At 36.1% G+C, this 20,922-nt stretch overlaps 1 protein-coding gene across 1 annotated transcript in view; it reads right to left on the bottom strand.

Annotated features, from left to right (window-relative positions):
* The window catches only part of LOC150108233 (MAM and LDL-receptor class A domain-containing protein 1-like), a 135,449-nt gene that overhangs the window by 57,724 nt on the left and 56,803 nt on the right, over window positions 1-20,922 (bottom strand). Inside the window, exons 7-12 of the mRNA XM_090390431.1 lie at window positions 16,278-16,465; window positions 13,708-13,792; window positions 13,582-13,614; window positions 9,610-9,750; window positions 6,611-6,990; window positions 2,218-2,302 (exon numbers count right to left, since the gene is read on the bottom strand). Coding sequence (XP_090246557.1) covers window positions 2,218-2,302; window positions 6,611-6,990; window positions 9,610-9,750; window positions 13,582-13,614; window positions 13,708-13,792; window positions 16,278-16,465 — 912 coding nt within the window. The remainder of the gene's footprint in view (window positions 1-2,217; window positions 2,303-6,610; window positions 6,991-9,609; window positions 9,751-13,581; window positions 13,615-13,707; window positions 13,793-16,277; window positions 16,466-20,922) is intronic.

Genomic DNA, 20,922 nt, shown 5'->3' with positions numbered 1-20,922 from the left:
ATTTAATAAAGTCTCGTTAAAATTTAGTTCGCCGTATTTATGAAGCGAAAGCTCACACGGCTAAATGAATTTTGTAACCTCCAATAAAGCGGAAATGGAAAGAAGAAAAAATAAAACAGAACAACGAATAAGTAAGTGAAATATGATATCGATCTAACTAGTAATATAAAAGGAAATAGACCGACTGCACATCGATGTATACACTACCTTTCCAAAAGAATTTGCGGCACCTGAAATGTACTAATCAACCCATCTTTGAAAATGGAGGATGCGTTCGGTGTACACTAAAAGGTGTCCTGAGTAAAATATGTTTGCTGTAAGGTGCATTGCGTTGTAGATCAAAGGTGGACCTATTAAATTGACGTTCTTAATGCGTGAATTCATGTTTAATATTTTGAGGAACCTAATTTCCATTTATATACACAAACGCATAAAAATACAAAGGTTGAGTGGTTGTTATTACCCAGAATGAGACGACCACCCTATTGGAGGGTTGAAGTGTTTGGAAATTTCTAGAACAGGGTTATCAGATGACGTATAAAATACAAAATATAAATAATTAATTCAATAAAAAATATTTTGTCCACTAAATACTATTTTTTTTTTTAATATCACTCCGCTCACAAGTGGCTGCAAGTCCTATAGTAGATCAGTGCCATATATCAGCAGGGATCAAGGGAAAAGTAATTTGTTGATATTTTTTTTTTAAATTCTGTCCTCATAATGTAAATTCCATAATCCGGATATAATCTTCGTAACTCTTTTTTTTTGTACCCTTTCCACAGCTTGTTTATCCCCTTGGAATAATTCAACTGTCAAGCTTTTAACAGTCCCACACACGAGAGGTCCCGAAGACACAGTTCATAACAAATGATTAAAAGAAGAAAGGAATTTGTTGGTTGTTTCTTGAAGCCCCGAGGATTTTATTCATTAGAAGTATGGTATGAGGATTAGTATTTAGGGTACAGATCATCGATTATCTTGAAGCTTAATATACCATAGGTTTATAACCTCTCATAAATGAAAGTCACATAAAATATAAAGCCTTGTATCTAACAGTATAACAACACTGAAAAGTTAGTCTGTCCGATGCTCGTATTTTCAAACTGGAGAAAACTCTTCCAATGCCTCAGACCTAGTAACTCAACCTAGACTGAAAAGTTCTAGAAAAATCTTTTCATATTTGCGATTAGATTTAAACGCAGATGTTTCTAAGCAATGCATGCATTTTGTCATTACTCTAACACGGAGTCTTCTGCGACTGGTCAATGCCTCGATTTACAAAGACGGGGCATAAGAAAAAATAATAAAATTATGCAGAACTTTCTTTGTTTATGTGACGCGAACCATTTTTTTATATATTAACAACCGTCGTACAATATATAATGTCCATGTCCACGCGCACATACACGTAGGACTACTCAAAGCATTGCAATGTCATAAAAAGTCTATTTTAAATTTATTGTGTGGATAGAATTTGCTAGTCTGAAAATACGCAACACACAAGAAAAAAAAAAAGTAGATGCTAAACTTGGTCTATAGCGAACAGACGTACACTTGACTCCACGAAGATTTTTATCTCCTCTTTGGAAAATGGACAGACATGAAAATGTAAATCCATTTGGCATTCGAATAAGCCGAACAAAACAGCAAGGAGGTTGTTCTATAGTTACAGAAAGGAATTTTTGTGCTTTTCTTGTCAGTTACAGAATGTGCATTTTTACTTATTTTTTAAGAGCGAGAGAGAGAGAGAGAGAGAGAGAGGTGGGGAGGGTACTGCGATAGATACGTAGAAAAAGCGAACCTCGCGAAGTTGAATACAGAAAGAGAGAAGGAGGAAAGAAACGTCCAGAGTTAAAAAAAAACAGAAATTAAAATTCGTGTATAAAACATAAACAATAAAATAGGGGAAAAAATTGAATAAATTAAACGCGACAAGAAAAATGAGAAACTAAAAGAGAAAAACCAGTAAATTAAAAGCTGTAGCAAATGTAACTAAATGCAATTGAACACCTAAAAAAAGTTAATACAAAAAGATATATAAAAAAACGAAGATGAAAAAATAATAATAATACGAAAAACAAGACAAAGTTAGAAGGGAAAATAAAGGAATAAAAAAAAAAAGTACAAAACGAAAACTAATGTTAGCATGCTGTTATAGCAGAAACCATAAAATACACAAGAACGTGGGGACAGCTGAGATTAAGTGGTACGTACGTGTACAGTCTCCATCAAAAATGCTGACGTCATCGATCGCTATGTATCCAACTCTTTCGTCACCCCAAAGACCTTCGTAGATTATCTGAAAAAAAAAATAAATAAAAATAAATATATATATGTGTGTGTGTGTGTGTGTGTGTGTGTGTGTGTGTGTGTGTGTGTGTGTGTGTGTGTGTGTGTGTGTGTGTGTGTGTTGAAGATACCAAGCAATTTTATAAAGTTGATTTTAATCCTTTTTCCCAAGTAAGCAAACAGACAAGCCTGAGGCAACTCGTGGTAAAGGTGGAGTAAGATCTGATCACTTTTCCTTAGTATCTCCTATAATGCAAAGCACATCTCCTTGCGGAGATGTACGATGCTATGCATTAAGGGAAGGGCAACTACCAAGACCGGTTTCGACCTTTATTGAGGTCTCGTCAGTGGGAGCCAGACCCTGAGATGCCAAGATTGAAGTAATGCAGAACTTATACATGTTACCTATACAAGTTGCCACAAGGTGCTTTGACCTTATTAAATAAAAATCTCCGGATGAGAGAAAGATCTTACTTGGGAAAAAGGAATAAAACCAAGTTTATAAAATTACTTGGTATCTTTAACGTATAGTATACCCAAGGTAAAAAACGTTCTACACACACACACACACACATATATATATATATATATAAATATATAAATATATATATATATATATATACAGGGTGTTCGGGATAAATTTGACAGTTTCGTAAGGAAAAAGAAAATCTTCTTTGTATCTATTAAATTTAATGAATTGACAAAAAAACATTACAGGCAGAGTTAATTACAATACTATCAACAAGATTTACTCAAAATAACCACCATTAGCATCGATCACAGCTTCAATTCTGCTTCGGAACCTCGAACAAGCTGATGCTACAGTCTCCCTGGGAAGGGCCGCAAAAACTGTTTTAATTTTATCCATTAACTGGGCTTTTGTATTACTGGAAGTGCGATTGGTGTCTTTTTCAACTGCGCCCCATACAAAATAATCCATGGGGTTAAGGTCTGGGGAGTTTGGAGGCCAAACATTTGGACTGGTGAAGTCGTAGAAATTTTCAGACAACCATTTTTGACTTTTCCCAGAGGTGTGGCAAGGGGCCGAATCCTGCTGCCATACATACGGCCTACCATTGGCTACCCTTGTTATCCAGGGCTTGACTACAGTTAGCAACTCCACGAACAAAGCCCGAATTCCAATGCCAGGGTTCTTCAACACCTGTTCCTGCAGATTTGCGAGGAATTCTGCTGTACGAACGCAATCAGATAGTCTGCTAGGGATCTTTCTTCTTGCTACATCCTCGTAGTCACCATTGCAAGTCTCTAGTTCATGCCTGATTGTTTTTACTGTATTCAGGGAGCATTGGGCAGCAGTCGTAATATCCTTATTTTGATGGCGGGCACGAATCATCATGATACAAGTTATTCTCTTCCATGATTCAGGTGGGTTCCAGCTATCCATCCTTTCTGACATCTTGTATATGAATGAAGAAGGGTCCAAACTTTTAAATGAAGAGAAGTGTGTGTTAATACATGTAACTTACGGAAAAATATAATTAATTATAAATATGTCAAATTTATCCCGAACACCCTGTATATATATATATATATAGAGAGAGAGAGAGAGAGAGAGAGAGAAATAGAGATAAATAGATAAAATAGATAAATAGATAGATAGATAGAGAGAGAGAATCAAAACAGTTCATAAAAACGTCTCCCACAGCTGTCATGTTTGTTTTCAAATAAGAACTTCGCCTCAACTGCTCAGGATCATTGTCTGTGTATGTTGGTTTTCAGCGGAAAGAAATCTGAATCCTTTTGTATAGCTAATGGTTTCTTATCTTCTTGAAGCAAACTTGAATTTGAAGACTTTTACCTCTCTGCTACTTTCTACTCTGTTTATTTTACTCCGACAATGTTCCTTAATTCGGGGGAAAAAAAACCTTCCATTTGCTGATGGTTTTGTAGTTTTATTATAGCACACATTCATGTGCTGGAACTGGTGTTCTACGCCCCCTGGTGTGCTAAAGTTCTAGATGTACTAGCTATGGTGAAATGATTTCTATTTTTTTTCCTCTCATTAATTCGATTATCACGTGATTTAATTTCGCCATTATTTCAATTAATGTAACCAGCAATGAAAACAATTTTTGAATGAGAAGGTTATGTTATTAAAAAAAACCTCTAGGACAGTTTTTTTTTTTTAACATCACCACATCAGGACATTGCAGTACTCATTACAAAGTCCTGACCTCAGCCCCGAGGGACGAAAAATCAACGATTTCTTTCAGATGGAGCTGTCCACAGTGATGCAGCAAAATATTCTACTCGCCTCTGTAAAGTATTGGAATCTACGCGCTATTTATTATTCATTTCTTTTAATCCATTTGACATTGGTATCTGGATATGGAGCAAAAGAGATTATTTGTAAAAAGTAAACACTAACCACACTTTATTGTAATATTGGAGTTCCTACACCATCATTAGAGTACGAATAACTTCAATAGAGAAGAGTTGAAGCATTTTGGAAATATATCAACAATCGCAAACTATTAGATAATACAAACGTTGGAATTTGTCTAAAGCAAACTACGGCTATGGAGTCAATGTACTGTTTTAATTGCGTAAGTGTGTTCTGTGGAAGGTTTGTCTGTTTTACAGAATGAAAAACGTATGTTTCAAAGAGCAAACAACCTTACTACATCCGGATGAGACTGGTTATATCACCTTCAGTTAAAAAGCTCTCACAAAAGGCATCGTCGCTATCGACTGAGCTACGGAGACTCAGATTTACAATAACTTAGGATGTTTTTAGTATGGTTAAGGCCTAAGGTTTTTTTTTTTTTTTTTTTTTTTTCGGGGTCTTCTTAAATCAAAATGAGTATTTATAGTCCCATCGGATCTTCCAAAACCATAATATTTAAAAAAATGCAAATTAATTTATACATATCTTGTTACAAGAACATGTTCGGAGCATAAGCAGTCTCTAAGCAACGAAGCGTTAAAAGTGGGCACACTGGAAAAGGTCAAAGTGTAAATAGATAGAGGTTTCCGTAATGTGTTGGGTTGCTTACACATTTTACAAACTTAATAGCCTGAACATAATTCATCAGCTGGATATCACTGGACCCGACACTTTAATTAAGTGATATATCAGCTCTGAGTCCTTATCATGTTCAGGCATGAAGCTACAGGTGGATGTTCCACTTAGTAACTAAGTTTCCGCTTCAGGAAAGTGAAGGGCGTGTGTTGGCTTTTCTTGTCTTTAATCTATTCTTTGATATTACGCTCTTAAATAAACAGATGGAACTACATTCCGTGTTGGTAAGCGCTCGTGTTCTTGCCATGCGAAAGAATGTTAATCGCCTCCAGTTATTTGTGTACGCTACTTGACAAAAAAGGTAGACGAATCACCCCCACGTGCACAACCAAAAGAGTGGGTTTAATATTGAATATCTGTGTCAATAGTTAGTGAATCAGAGCGATAAAATATCTCCTTCGTTCTTTCAGAACGGTAGAATATTTATGGTTTAAATGAAACAAAGAACGTTTGGAAATACTGTTGTAGTGAGCATATTTTTGTTTTGATGTTCACCGCAAGCACAATCTATTGTTGCTATAGTAACACGGAAGTGTAACGTCACGTCCGTTTGTTAATGTTACGTATCAAATCTAATTGTTTTATTATTAATCGTATCTCTAATTCATTGAGTAATGTTAACAATTTTTGTTTTCCAAGAAACTTACCTTAGTTTTCTCTTCCATCATCCATAACACAAATTAATAAACATTAAACGCGAGGTGTGTTCAAAAAGTTTCCGGTTTTTGACCGCTAGGCGGAGCTCGTGCAGTTAGCGCAACGCATTTCGGTTAAGCGCAGATATAGTAGACTCTTCTGGATTATTTCGTGGTTTATTTCGAAGTTGTAGTTTGCGTCACACTTTGTAAAGTGACTATTTGCAATTTCTTTTTATTTATTTCATACTTGGGACAACTGTTGAAGAATCCCACTAGATGCAAGTTTTCACTTTAGAAGAGTGAAAGAATGAGTAGAACTCAAATAATTGATTGGCTTTCATTTCCATATTCAAAAATGGAGTAACGTCTGTTGAGAATAGTAAACGAAGCGAAGATCATTGCAATAAAATTATGAAAAAGTGATTTTTTTTCTTTTTTATTCAAATTTTATTATGTTCTTCAAAGTCTAAGGTGAGAGTGGGGGATGAAAATGACTAAAAAGCGGTGTACCCGAAATTTGATTTTTTTTCACCTACCATGACAATGCTCCCGCTCATTGTGCCTTGTGCATAAATTTCTGAATAAAAATTCTACACCATCTTAGAGCTGATACTGTGATTTTTATTTTCCACCATACCTTGTACACTTCTTTGACTGTCCTAACATAACACAAGGATGAAAACAATTTAAATGCTAAACAAGGTCGAAATACCTGATAGGGTTTGGTGGGTATCTTCTGTTCAACTCCAGTTACTATAGGCGCTCTGGCCGATACCCATCGCCTCTGTTGTTGATTGTGAAGTCTCCATATAAGAGTCTGCGACTCATTTTCTTTGATATACACCTGTAAACTACCCAGACTAGGACCAGCTGGATCGATGCTCCTTCCATACATCCAATAATAGAACGAAAGGCAATTTCGAAACTGAGTTGCTTGAAACAATGGACTTATAAGTAATCCAAAAGTCCCACTTTTGTACGGATAGGGCGCATTGCTTAGCAGACTCATGTAAAAACCTAAGAAAATAAAACATCATTTATTATGTATTTTAATATAATTGTTAATGTTTTGTCATCGATAACATTCATCGTTGTTAAACGAGACGTCTAATAAGGGAAAGACTCAGATTGGCCGATAAAGATCACGTGTGGCTTAGATGCACACAAGCGCCCTCTAGTAATTAATACCGAAACTAAATAAAAAAAGTAAAAAATTATAATTGTTAATGTTTTATCATTGATAACATTCATTGTTGATAAACGAGGCGTCTGATAAGGGAAAGACTCAGATTGGCCGATAAAGATCACGTGTGGCGTAGATGCACACAAGCGCCCTCTACTGATTAATACCGAAAATAAATAAAAAAAGTAAAAAATTATAATTGTTAATGTTTTTTTGTGCATCTACGCCCACGAGATAAAGATCACGTGGGCGTAGATGCACACAAGTGCCCACTAGTGATTAATACCGAAACTAAATAAAAAAGTTAAAAAAATACACAAAGTGTTTATTATTATTATTATTATTATTATTATTATTATTATTATTATTATTATTCCAAGAATCTGACAGTCAATGCTAATTGAAATTCATTAAATAATCGCCATTAACTCAATGAATTTGCGAATTATTTATTTATTGTCTCACAGGAAGCGCATGCCACGAATGGTCGTCATTTCCAACGCTCTCTGCAAACTGCCGGTTATAAACGAGTTCGAGAATTACCATCACGCATTTCTCCCTAACTCACTCGTTCGTTCTCTTTTCGATCAGTTGGACACGGCGAAATGGAACGGCGATTTGTTTTCGGTTTCGTACGGTGCTGATAGAAAGAAAGATGAAGTGACACGTCGTAGTATCAATCTGAAGAGCCCAATGCCTCGAATAGCGAGGGTCTAATTATCTGCAGTTCACACCAAGGAATTAATCTGTACACCCTGTAGTTCATGCAGTTCCTTGGTGAATCGAGCTGTCGCTGCAACGAGGAAACGCTTGATTTACTACCTTTTGGATCAGACGTCGTTACACAAGGTAAACATCTCGGCACTCAACTTATCATCAGAGCGAGCGAGGGAAGTAAAAACAGATAAAAAGTACACTTCTGGTAAAGCAGAGAAGAGGTGAAAATTGGGAGGGCGAGAACACGTTTGAAAGGGGAGAGAGAGAGAGAGAGAGAGAGAGAGAGAGAGAATTAATAAGAAGTAAAATGTCGAAAAGAGAGTTTAGCCTAGAATCCACTAGAAAACAATGACGGGGAAAAATCCAAAGTAGAAAAAAAATTATAATAATTATGAAAATGATTGCAAATAAAACAAGTGCGTTTCATAATTAGCATTTTTTTGTCAAGCGACATTACGCATAATCCCAACAATTGAACTCAGAGCAGTTTTTGTGTGTGCTGTGCAAATACTTTTGTTTTGATCTAATTCTGTCACTGAAAATGCATTGATTGAAACCAGAAATTGAGGTGATCCAACGATCTGAGTCCGAAATTATTAAATACGAAATTCCATCGAATTCCACCAAACCAGAGTGGTATTTTTATTCGTGTCATTTCGAAACGTTTTGATAGATTCTGCCACTAATAGATGTTTACTCATTTGAACGAAACACGCTTAAAAAAAAAAGACATGGAAAGAAAGTCAAAATATGAAAAGCGAGTGTGTAGGTGTATGCTATAACTTGATAAAGTTCAAACTTAAATGATTCAGTAAAGGAAAACCAGCGAAGGTGAATTATTTTTGGTCGGCGATGTGTTATCAGACAAGCGGAGCCATCCTTTAACCTTAGAAAGTTTGTCTAAAAATAATCACAGCGGACATTTGAAAATTGCAACCAGTGCTTAGCCTGATTTCCCAGGATGGACGCCAATCGATTCTTTATCCGCCATTACGCTTTTAAAAGTAAAGAATATAGAAGTGAGAGCGAGAGAGAGAGAGAGAGAGAGAGAGAGAGAGCTCTGGAATGCTTTAAAACTTATCGCATTCGCCAAATGAATGCGAGCCCCCACTTGCTACCGTCTGTTTTATTAATGAAGAATTAATATATTATTATGCCTCAATGCTTGGAATATCTTTTGTATACATGCACAGCACAACACTAACAAATGTTTGGATCTCTCATCTGTACGGACCAGCACGCATTGTTTCTATCTCTCCATTTAGTCTCCGAGTCTTTGACTGTGTTTGAAAAACAAGAGAATGCTCGTGTGGATAGCAATTAAGGACACACAACACAAAAGATAGCTCGATAAAAAGAAAAAAAAAATAGTAGAAACGATCTGGCTAGCGGCACACACACACACACACACACGCACATACACACACACACACACACACAGCAAAGTTCTCGAGTTCCAAATCTGATCCGATGCAACTTTATCTTTCACGAAAAGACCGGACTTTCCCTGTGCAATTGAGATAAGAAGTTTGGCGATTGATAGTGTAAAATTTCTCTTTTTTTATATCTTTTTTATCCTTTTTTTCAGCTATTGCACTAATCCTTAATCTTATTTGTCAGTAGACGCTTCATTAATTATAATTTTAATTTAACTTAAAAAAAATTATCAACAACTACTGCGACTGATAAAGCATATCTTGGTTAAAATATCAACTCTTTGCATTTAAATTTCTTACCTTCTGCCGTATTTTTAGTATGATCAGTTCTGGGTCCATCCAGGTCATTGTCATATCTTCTACCCCAATCGACATCATCTAAACGATCGGTCGGGGACGGATTTGTCCACCCACAGTTGTCTTCTTCAAAACTACAGTCAGCTATAAGACAAAACGAACTCGCATGATTAGGTTTATGCAGAAATACTGGCGGCAAATATCAATACATATACCCGCATAAATATCTTGACTATCTAAATATCTATTTGGGCTATAGGGAGTACTTTGTAGAGTATTGCGTATCATAATAAGTGAAAGTCAACCACGGAATCAAAGGGAAATATATATATATATATATATATATATATATATATATATATAGCTTAAGCTGGGGATAAACAGTATAAAAATAGACAGACGTTGGATAACTAATACGCTTGGGGGACTTAAGTCGAACTAGGATAAAAAGCAATTTCCGCACTCGAAAGAACAGAAAGAAGAAGAAGAAGACAACAGCGCAAGTGAATATACGCTCGAAGTAAGATTAACACTGAAACCAAAGTCAAATCGGTATCGCTGGAGAAGCGGCCATCCCAAGAGCTCGAGTGACAAACAACGAAATGGAATTCAAAAGCACAAAGCAATATCATTTTGTTTGAATGAAGTGGGTGCATCGTAAAACTTCGTATGGAGGGAAGAGGGAGGGGGGGGGGCGTCACCAAAAGATTTTACGTGACGCTTCCATTGGGTTCCGTGACCAAGAAAAAGAAATGTATAAATAAAGAGATATAGCACTAGTTACGCGAAAAATATTTATAAGAAAATACAAAATGTCACGTTATTGCTAACTGAACACACGCACACAGTTGCTTTATATTAATTCTGGTAGAAAAATTGCGTCGTCATTGGTCGTACGTTTTAGTTGATGCATCCTCAACAGATGGCTGGATAGAACTCCAGTTGGAATGAGCGATGTGGAACTTTCAAGTTGTATTGTTGACTTGCGTATTACACCGATGATAGTCGAGATGCGCACCGGTTTATAAAGCATCGAGTACGTTAATGATTATTATAGGAAGATAAGTTATTTTGTACGGGAAAAAAAATAACATTAGTTAGAAAAACGTTTTTTCTTTTGAGGGTAAGAAGGGTGGTGTTTGTGTATTGTAATTTATTGTAGATTTTCATCCCAATTCCTAATGATTATTTTTATCAATTTATTTAAATGTTCTTCATATGTTCAAATATGGTTATTAATTGATAGATATTTTATGAAAAATCAACAAAGTACAAGTTGATACGACTGGTACATTCCCTTGGAGCAATGGGGACTCATCTAATACATTCCACTGCCTCGATTAAGATTTCTGTTGTCAACTTTTTCATAAAGATTTCACGAGAACTTCCAGGAGGTGTATGTTCAGATTTTAGTACTTTATTAGTCCAGAACACGCTCATGTTCGAAAAGTGGAAGCACTTCAAAATGATCTTTCTCTGAAAATGTGACAAACAACAGAAATGTAATGCATTGTAATGGAGGAGGATGTAATGGATCCATCCATATTTTATAACCAAACATAGAAAGACTTAAAGGTTTCGAAATTGAGCAGACAGTTTATGGGAATATAACCTTTGGTAGTATAGGAGTAACCTTGGTTTGAACTACTTAAAAGACACAGACTTTGCCCAACAGCGCGCATATTCGCCTTTTATTAGTGCTTCGATTAAGTTTCACTGGATCGACAGCTGTTTCGAATAGGTTGTTCTCATCAGAAACAAGCGAGCCTCCGTAGTTCAGTCGATGTAGACGAAACCATTTGATCGGACAGACCTAGGTTCGATTCCCGTCCATGACGTAAGGAACCTTTTGCCTGGTTCTCTTTCAACTAAAGGTGAGTTAGCTGGTCTCATATCTTAGATTGGGTTTTTTTTTTTTTGCACCCGGAAACTCGGGTTTTTCGTCCCTCGGAACAAGTAAACCGTCCCCATGAACACACACGGATTTACAGTCATAAGATACATATACTTAATCCCTCATTAGGAGGGCTCAACCCCACAAAAGGGACGGGGAGAAATAGGGGGAAACCCTATACGAATAAAAATAAAATCAGAAACAAGCAGAAAACTTAGAAGAACAAATCCCTGTTCAATACCATAGCGATCCAATGCCAGAGATTCTCCCCCCCTTTTTTTTTCTTTGGGGGCCCTGGCGCCCTCCCAAAGAAAAAGGGGGAAAACACTAGAAAATTTTCCAAAAATCTTTTCCTAATTAAAATTACATTTTTTTTTATGTTGTGTCGTGTCTTCTATTTCTATACTACTTATGAATTAGCGATCATTGCAGATGCTCAGTCATAGGTCGTATGCGATGCGTAGTGTGTATTCTCAAATTGTCTACTCAACCAGCCTCCCTCCCCCCCCCCCCCCCCGATTAAATCCTGAGTGCGCTACTGATATGAAATATAATGTTTTAATTCTCACAGTCTACAATATAACGATCACTTGTATGCTTCTATAGTACAGAATAGTACAGAACATGCCTGTACATGTTGTGACCTTTATTATTATTATTATTATTATTATTATTATTATTATTATTATTATTATTATTATTATTACTGTATTGCACCTATTGCTTACAAAGCTTTATCCAAATATTATTGGAATGTGATAGCCTGAGAATAACTTGACTTACAAAGGCAAAATTCAGAAAAAAGAACAATAATTCGCAGCAAATCAGATAAGCACAGTAATGGAAATGAAAGAAATCATCAGAATAGAGAAAATGATGAATTCTATGAGAGAAAATACCACAAAACAGAACAAAAACTGCAGCGGAAGTTAAATAAAAGAAATAACCGGAAGTAGCCGAATGCTTCCGGTAGCTCAATACTTCCGGTATTTATGAAAAATTCGAAATATCCTGTGGGGAAGTAAGTAGCTTCAAATGTTTTCCTTTATTTAAATTCTTTCTTGAAGAATACTTCTTTTAAGTAATTGCTATCGGTATTTTCTTAGCTTGTTCATCAGTAAAAGACGTCGTGAAAAGGAAAAGACAGTTACCAACTTTCGAAGTTAATTAAAACACCAAGTTAAACAACATTTTAAAGTTAGAAAAGTTGAATTACTTATCAAGTTCTGTCTCTCAGACAAGGACTTGCACCTTTAATGAACAATGAAAGAAAAGAAGATTGATGTTACGAACAGTCCACCCCTTCTACGATCGATTAAAACCCGAGCAAAAAGAAATGGGAAGGCATCAAGAAAACTATCAAATCACAATAGCAACACAACACGCTATTGACATGCGTAATTGCCCTGAAATCCTATTTCATACACGGTGCTGATCAGTGGGCGACAAAACCCCAACTGCATCGAACAAACAGATGAAAAGAACGAAGAAGAAATGTTGGCGATTCATTACAACAGATTTATTATTATTATTATTATTCGGCTTTTATATAAAAGTCCAACAAAAATTCTTAAAGATTTTGTTTGACCGCAGTTAAAATTTAAAAAAAAAAAAAAAAAACAATAAATAGTTTTATTCTTGCCGATAGATGGCGATCGTTATTACCGAAGTAAATATGAACAGTTGTCTGGGAAATGTAAGCAATTTATAACAATGAGACAGCAAACTGTTATGAAATCTTTTTACGTTATAATTAAAAGAGACTTGGCTGAAATTTGCAGAATGTTTGACAGGTGACAAACCACAAGGTCGATGAGTTACCGGAAGTCGAATGAAATATACCGGAAGTGTGTTAATAGTGCAATGGGAGCATTGCTAAACTAGAAAGTCAGACAAATATTATACCGGAAGTGAGGCCAATCCCATGACGGAAGTAAGATAACCGTTCTATTTTCTGCATTTTCCATATTCACTTCCTACTTTTGATTAAGATAAAGCAGCGCAAGAGTAAGTCAGCACTCTGGAAAAGTTCAGGGAGGGAATTTGTAGATAAACCTTACGAATAATTAGAGAATACTTACCATTGCTTTCTCCTGCCGCTGTCTGAGGGAAAACTAGAAAAGAGTAAGAAAACGACGTAAGATATTTGCATTGGATTGTATTTAAGAGTTTGAATATCGTAAACTTAATAGGAAATAAATACTTACCTGGGCAGGTATCTGAACGGAAGGATATACTGTCTACAGCGATGTTGCCAAGGGAATTTAAACCTACTGTAGCCACCAGGTGGAGCTGTTCAAAAATTTAGTTCATTACAAATGACAATTTTTTTTGTTAAATTTTCATTTGAAATGGGATTGCAAGTTATTATTATTGTAAGAGATATTAAAATCTACTACGACCACCAGGTGGTGCTGTTCAATATTTTTCTTCGTGCGAAATGGAAAAATAAGTTCTTTTAATTTATGTTGAAAATGGATGTCACGTTAGTGTTATTATCATAATTGAAGGAAATACTGTCTATAGAAGTGCTACGATAATTTAAACCTATTGTAGCCACCAGGTGGAGCTGTTCACAAAATAGGGTCTTTAGTTAATTTCTTTTCAAAGCGAATTCCAAGTTATTATTGTTTTTCTTATTATTACTATACATAAAACAGAAGGCGAAGAGAAAGATAAATAAAGATATCTGAAGAGAGAAAGAGAGAGAGAGAGAGAGAATGGACAATTTTAGTTTGTGTCAAATATTTGATATTTCAGCAAGTGCTTTCTCCCAGTGTATTGGGAATGCGATCGTTGATTCAAATAACGACCACTCAGTTTATTTTTCAATTTTTAGTTCTTCCTTCATGACACAAAAGAGTTTAGGGCTAGGGCTAGTTTTTTAATGGAAGAATCGTAACACCAGCCTTCTTTGAGCAGAGGATTTGCTAAGATTAAAAACAAAAAAAAAAGAAGCGATCACTCAAGAGCTTCAATTTTTTTTTTTTTTTTTTTTTTTTTTCATGTGAAGATGACTAGATTGGATTATTTACAGAAGGCTGGTATAAAGTTCTGTAACCATGGCGATCCATTTAGTTAACAATGAACTGAAAACAGCTTATTGACTGCCAAAAGTCTGTGAAAAATTTCAATTATAGATCTGATACAGGATGTTTGGATTATTTTTTTATAAGATCACCATTGCTAATACAAATTTTTGATCCAAAGGTATACTTAGGATTAAAAATACAGAGTCCTGACCATACGACAATTTAAACGAGACCAAATAATACGGAGATATCGCACTGAGTGGCATTTTTTTGTTAAAATAGAAATGTAGATGAACGGAAACACTCACATATCAAAGCAATAACAGAGAAAAAGTTGAAAGAAATAGACAAAACCACTCGCAAGATCATAAAAATCTTTACCAACTCTTCAACGATGTCACTTGCTCTAAGTTAGTGCATGCCGAGCGATCTAAAATTTGCAACTGCATCCATATGTGATTCGGAAAGGAATGCACGATTAGAGTGAAGATCAAGCCTCTTTAGACTCTCAGTCAGCACCACTGTCGAATGTAATACACAGAGAATTCGAAGGAATGTTTGAATAACCTTTGCATTCAGGAAAGATTGAGTGCTCTGCGTACTATCAGGGAAAACAGACAGTGTGATCAATTTTCTTTAATAAAAAAAATAAAAAATAAATGGGGAAGTACATCACAACATTAATCAACAATGTATCACCAAGTTTGACGAACTCGATCGTCAGATTTATCAAAAGTGGATTTTTGTTTTAATTTTTACCGAAAATGAGACCTTCCTCGGACAGAAGTTACGTATTACTGTTTTATACATTTTCACTATTTGCTTTTTACTGTTGATAGAGAACCATGTTGGTTGGCCGGAAACAGGCAAGTGGTGGTAGAACCCTGGTATGAGGACTGTTCTCATGGACATCTCCATGGAACATGCATCTTCATCTCTAATTCTTACCTGGAGATTGTTTCGGACTAGGTATTGTCCTACATGGTGATATTGTGGTTCGATGGATCTGAACTCTTTTAGCAAGACAACATCCCGTGTCACAAAGCTCTCATTGTGCAAGCATGGGTCGAACAGCATATCCAAGCATTTCCTCTGGCCGCCTAATTCTCTGATTTGAATCCCATCGAACATTTGTCGGATCATACGGATATCAGCATTCGCTGGTGGAGTCCGACGCCTTGCTTGGTCGCAAATCTCCAGGAGGTCATACTCTCAGGTGGGTCCATAATATCTCAGGTTACCTTCCGTAGTCTAGTGAAGTCAATACCAAAACGGGTGAAAGGGGGTTATCTCGGCTCCCGAAAACGCTAATAGGTTGGTCGTAATGTTTTTGGATCATGAGTGCGTATTTAGCAGAAGTACCTAGAGGACTTCTTTATGTAGTTCTTCACATCTAATATAACCATGATTATATTTTTATGACCGTTTCAAGCATTCAATTAAGGTTGTAGGTGACTTTCATCGACCGATGTAAGACTTAGCGGTTTATTCAATTCGCTGTCCTTCTATAGCACTAAAAGTACTTTTTAGATTGGTTTTGTGAATGATTGTCATAAGAAATTACTTGTTTTATTTTACAGTATAGAGAATATGTTTGTGTTTATAATGCAAATCACTACGGGAGGAAACCTGGCGGCAGAGTGAAGAAGTACACAAAAAAAAAAATCATATGGAATGGTGCAATAAAGTTATCTAAATATTACAATAGGAAAATTTTAATCGCAATGTTCTACATGGTGGCATACCTGGAAAGGGTCCCTAGAAGAAATGGGCACTTGCGCCACATTCCAAATGTTACCAAACTCTCCACTGATTTCCCAAACCACTCTCTTCTCCACTGGCTCCGTCTTACTCTCCAGAATCACCTGCAATCTTCCAATTCCATTGCCGAACATATGGGTGGCAAAGTTCATACACAGAGGGTTGTTGTCACCTGATTAAAAGATAAAGAAAGTCAAAATTTAACATCACACACGCTCCTAGTACTTCCATAAGCTTTGAACACAAATCCTAGAAGGTTTTGTTGTTGTTGTACAATTCGCTGTCTTCTGAAGAGATCATTTCCATCATTTTCTTGGAATCAAAGAAATTTTCAGAAGAAATTTTCTTTGATTCCAAGAAAGTTAATTTGGAATTATTATTCAGATCCTTTTTTCAGTGTCCAAGAAAGTAAGGAAATGTTTAGTCGATGTACTCGTATTTTGACATCCTATCGGATGTGTTCTTTGGCTGGTTGGCTTGTTTACAGAAGGGGGGAAAAAAAGAACATTTTCTCCGAAGAATAGTGTTCGCCTTCTCACGAGACTTGTTGACCCATCCTCAGTTGAGAGACGCCTTCAAAGAGTCGTTCATTTGTTTCATCTTTTCCGACCACGACGTGTGCATTTTTACCGACCACACTACGGAGATGTCACGTACGATGATTGATTAAGATGGATAACAAACTCTGATTTTTCCATCGCTCACGTAGCATTCAATGTATAACCGTGCGACGTAAGTATCGATAAGAAATATCATCGCAATCTTCGAGTGAGCATGCGCAATAGAATATTTTAGTTACAATTATTAATCATTAGATATAATGCTGATGCAATAATTTGTTTTTGTATAAGACTACGCGCTATTTTCCATACTTGCTTTTTTTTTTTAATCCAAAACAATATCTCACCACACCTACATATACACGATGAGTCACAAACCCTACACAACAGTATTATGGATTTTTTTGTTTGTTTGTTTTACTTGTGTGTGTGTGTGGACACAAATAGGAATTTTCTTAGCTAAATCTATAAACACAGCGACTATTTCGCGGCAATATTAAATTTCTTTTCAATTCTCCACCGATATCTGCTTACGAGATTATGCTGAATTATTAAGTTGAGATGTTAATTGGCTTTCTTAGCTTTAATGTGTTTCAGCCATACAACTCTGCTAATCATTTGTTCTAATACATTCCAGGTAATGTAATTGCTAACAAATGGGTTGGGAGACGGGCGATGACTATCTTATTTCTGTTAGCTATACGATAAGCACCTCCGCAGCACAGGTGCTTATCGTATAGAACGACTTTAGCCTTTGGTTGAAAACACAAAGGAAATCTATCTGTCCATTTCTCATCCTTCCAATTTAGGCAATTTTTAATGCAGCCAGCTTGCCATCCCTCTATAGGTAAGTATAGGAAACTGACTAACTCACCATTTGGTTGAAAATACCTTAAAGGTTCCTCACGTTGTAAACGAGATTCGAACCCGAATCTTTGCAACCAAAGGGCTCGTCTATACCAACCGAGCTACAGAGGTTCCACATAGGATATAGGAAACCTTTACTTAGCCTTTCCTTAGGGGACGAAATTTAAAAACTCTTTAAATTTCGTCCCCTCTCAAAACAGACAAACCGGCCAAAGAACACACTCGCACATACATCAACAGACATAATAGACGATGTAGATGGAATTAACCATATTATCCTACCATTAAATGATGCTTAGAAAACAACAACCTACTTAGTTATGACAGGCTTTCACGAAAGATGAAATATAAGATCAAAACAGACATTCGCCGCTTCTTTAGAAATATTTCGCAATAAAATTCTTCCTACAAATATAATTGAAGAGCGAACTTAGTGGTATGCTAATGAGCGACAGACAATGGAATTGGGAAGGTTTCTTTCCATCTTAAGTGTTGTATTCATTTGTATGCACTAGTTACTGCATCTCCGTTTCATTTTTATCGAAAACTAGTCGAAGTTTGTTGGTATAAATAAGGCAGCAAGGTTGGAATGCATTTTGGAAAGCTTGTAAAGTGAAGCCGGGGATGTTGACAATGGTAATTTAATATCTAGATGAAAGGCAGACAGTGTGACAAGAGAATAGCTCGCTAAGCCGTCAACTGTAGCGAAGAGTCGCGAAAGGAAGGGATTGTTTCCCCCTAGTGATGCTTTACAGACAATTTTAGTAGCTTGCGATCCACCCTAAGCCTTTCTGTCACCAAAATTCTTCTGCAAAATTCAAACATTTATCTCCGAGACACTTGGAAAGAAAAAGAAACCGGAGATTCGTTCTATCACCCTTAAACATGTCATATTCTTTGTTTCTTTCAATATGTCCTCGGAACAGTGCTGAGTCCTGAATTGCAGTCACGATTGCTGACACTACATTTCTTCCGTGGTCCGCGCACACACACGTACTCTGATTTAAAAACAATGTAATGTCGCCATACAGACGATCCCATTTTACTTTCGGAGATTTCTGGACTGTACGGCTTCGGATTTTTTTTTTTTTTTTTTTCAATATTTCTTTGTTCCTCTCTTCTCCTTTTTCCTCTTAGCTGGTAGTCTCACTTATAAATGTAAAAGGCTTACTTGTAGCATCGCAAAGACGTGGTAGGATTGCAACTGGTGAAAAACCTCCCAGAAAATATATTACGGAAATAAGACATCGCATTCGATCGAAATGAAATAGAAAAATATAGAAAAACTAAGACCAAAGTGAAGATCCTATAGGAATAAGAAATATAGAACTCCCACAAGAAAAAAAAAACAATACAAACATAGTTTTTATTTATTTATTATTATTTTATTTGTGTATTTAAAATGAGACCGCGCTAAAATATGCTTTTATTGTATAGCAAAGCGCAACATAAGCGATTATTAAGACTCCGATAGCCCATGTATACACTAAGTAGCCACCTTATTAGGAACTCTCCGTCATCCATGGAAATGACCACCCGTAGCTGATGATATCAGTCGGTATAGGCAAAGTCCATTGGTCGGAAAAACCTGGGTTCGATTCTCGTCAGTGACGTGAAGAGCGTTTACCAGGTCTCTTTTGACGAAAGGTGAGTTAGCAAGTCTCACATTGTGGTAGAGGGTCTTGTCACACCCAGAAACGTGGGTTTTTTTCCGTCCATCAGAACAGGCAAACCGGCCCGTGAACACACACACACACACACACACACACACACACACACACACACACACACACACACACACACACACACACACACACACACACACACACACGCATCTACAGTCATAAAATACATAATCTCTCACTACTATCCAAGCAAAAAAAAACCCTAGTTTAAACACCCTTGCTAACTACATTCTTATTCGGTTTCCATGGACGGTCCTCTAGTTCTCCCACAAATACACCTGTTCTGAAAAATTTCCCCTGAATTAATCTTGTAAAAAAACCTCTCAGTAATTTGTGGGTCTCAGTCATATCACCCCTTTTTCCACCTATCAATCAGTTTCTGCAACCCACAAATCTTCAACCTGTTCTCGTAAGGTTCATTCCATAGGCCTGCTACCATCTTGGTCATTCGCCTCTAGATCCTCTCCACCTCCTCTTCATTATCATCAAGAAATCCTGGTGGGGGCTCAACCCGTCCTAAGGAAAGGGGAAAACTACATACAAAATAAATAGCAGTGTTTCTAACTATTTAGGGGGGAAAAGGTCACGCTCGTTCGAGGCTATATAAAGCAGATAGGCAGATCTTGAAGTACTTCCTTATGATTAAGAGACCAACATCGCGATCTAAGCGACTATCATATAGTACCACATCATTATCAGTTTTTTTTTTTTTTTTTTTGACTGGGAGGAAGGTGCACGTGGTTATCAATTACTGGGTGAGTCATCCGATGATTGGGTTGATGTGTTAACAAGTTTCTCATTAAATAGGTAAGCCAAATGATTCAGTCTACTCCACTGTTTTTAAGTGTTGTTGTTATGCTTAAACTGGTAAGCGTTGGTGGCCTGGAAACTACTATATGAAACATTCAACAATCATTACACTTCAACTATTCGATGCAGTTGCTTTACGACGCTTTCTGAAATACTTAGAGGATTCCCTCACCATCAAATTCGTATTATTTTTAAGCGTAACTCTCTGAGAAATAAAATGCATTAAATCTTGTTGTATTTGAAATATTAATCGCCATTGTGACTTTTTAAAAAAAATAAATAAGAAGAAGAATTTATTTTAGTTTAAGTGTACTAATTGATTAACTGGAATCAAAATTCGCTTTCAATTATTGGTATCTTAAATAAAAAATTAACGCAAATGTTTTTTTTTTTTTTTTTATATATGAACGTCAAAAAAATGCTAGTCAGCATCATTAATTTCCAATTGCGCCCCTACTTAGCTAAGATCATAAATAAAACTTACATAAATATGATTTAACGTCTGGTGAATGATGTGTTATTATGGGGTGTTGTTTCAAAAATGATTAAATAAAACAGCGCTTTTAATTTATTTCTAAGATCACAGAAAACATATAATTCTTTTTGTAATTCGGGACTTAATTCTTATTCTTTCTATTTATTCTAAAAACAGAATTTTCCCATTCTTTATCTATTTAATAAACAGAAATTTAATGCAGTTTACCCAA

Source organism: Typopeltis vanoorti, chromosome 3 (genome assembly GCF_054136105.1).
Source record: "Typopeltis vanoorti isolate ZY-2024b chromosome 3, IOZ_Tvanoo_1.0, whole genome shotgun sequence".
Classification (NCBI taxonomy): domain Eukaryota; kingdom Metazoa; phylum Arthropoda; class Arachnida; order Uropygi; family Thelyphonidae; genus Typopeltis; species Typopeltis vanoorti.
This window is presented reverse-complemented; position numbering and strand designations above follow the sequence as displayed.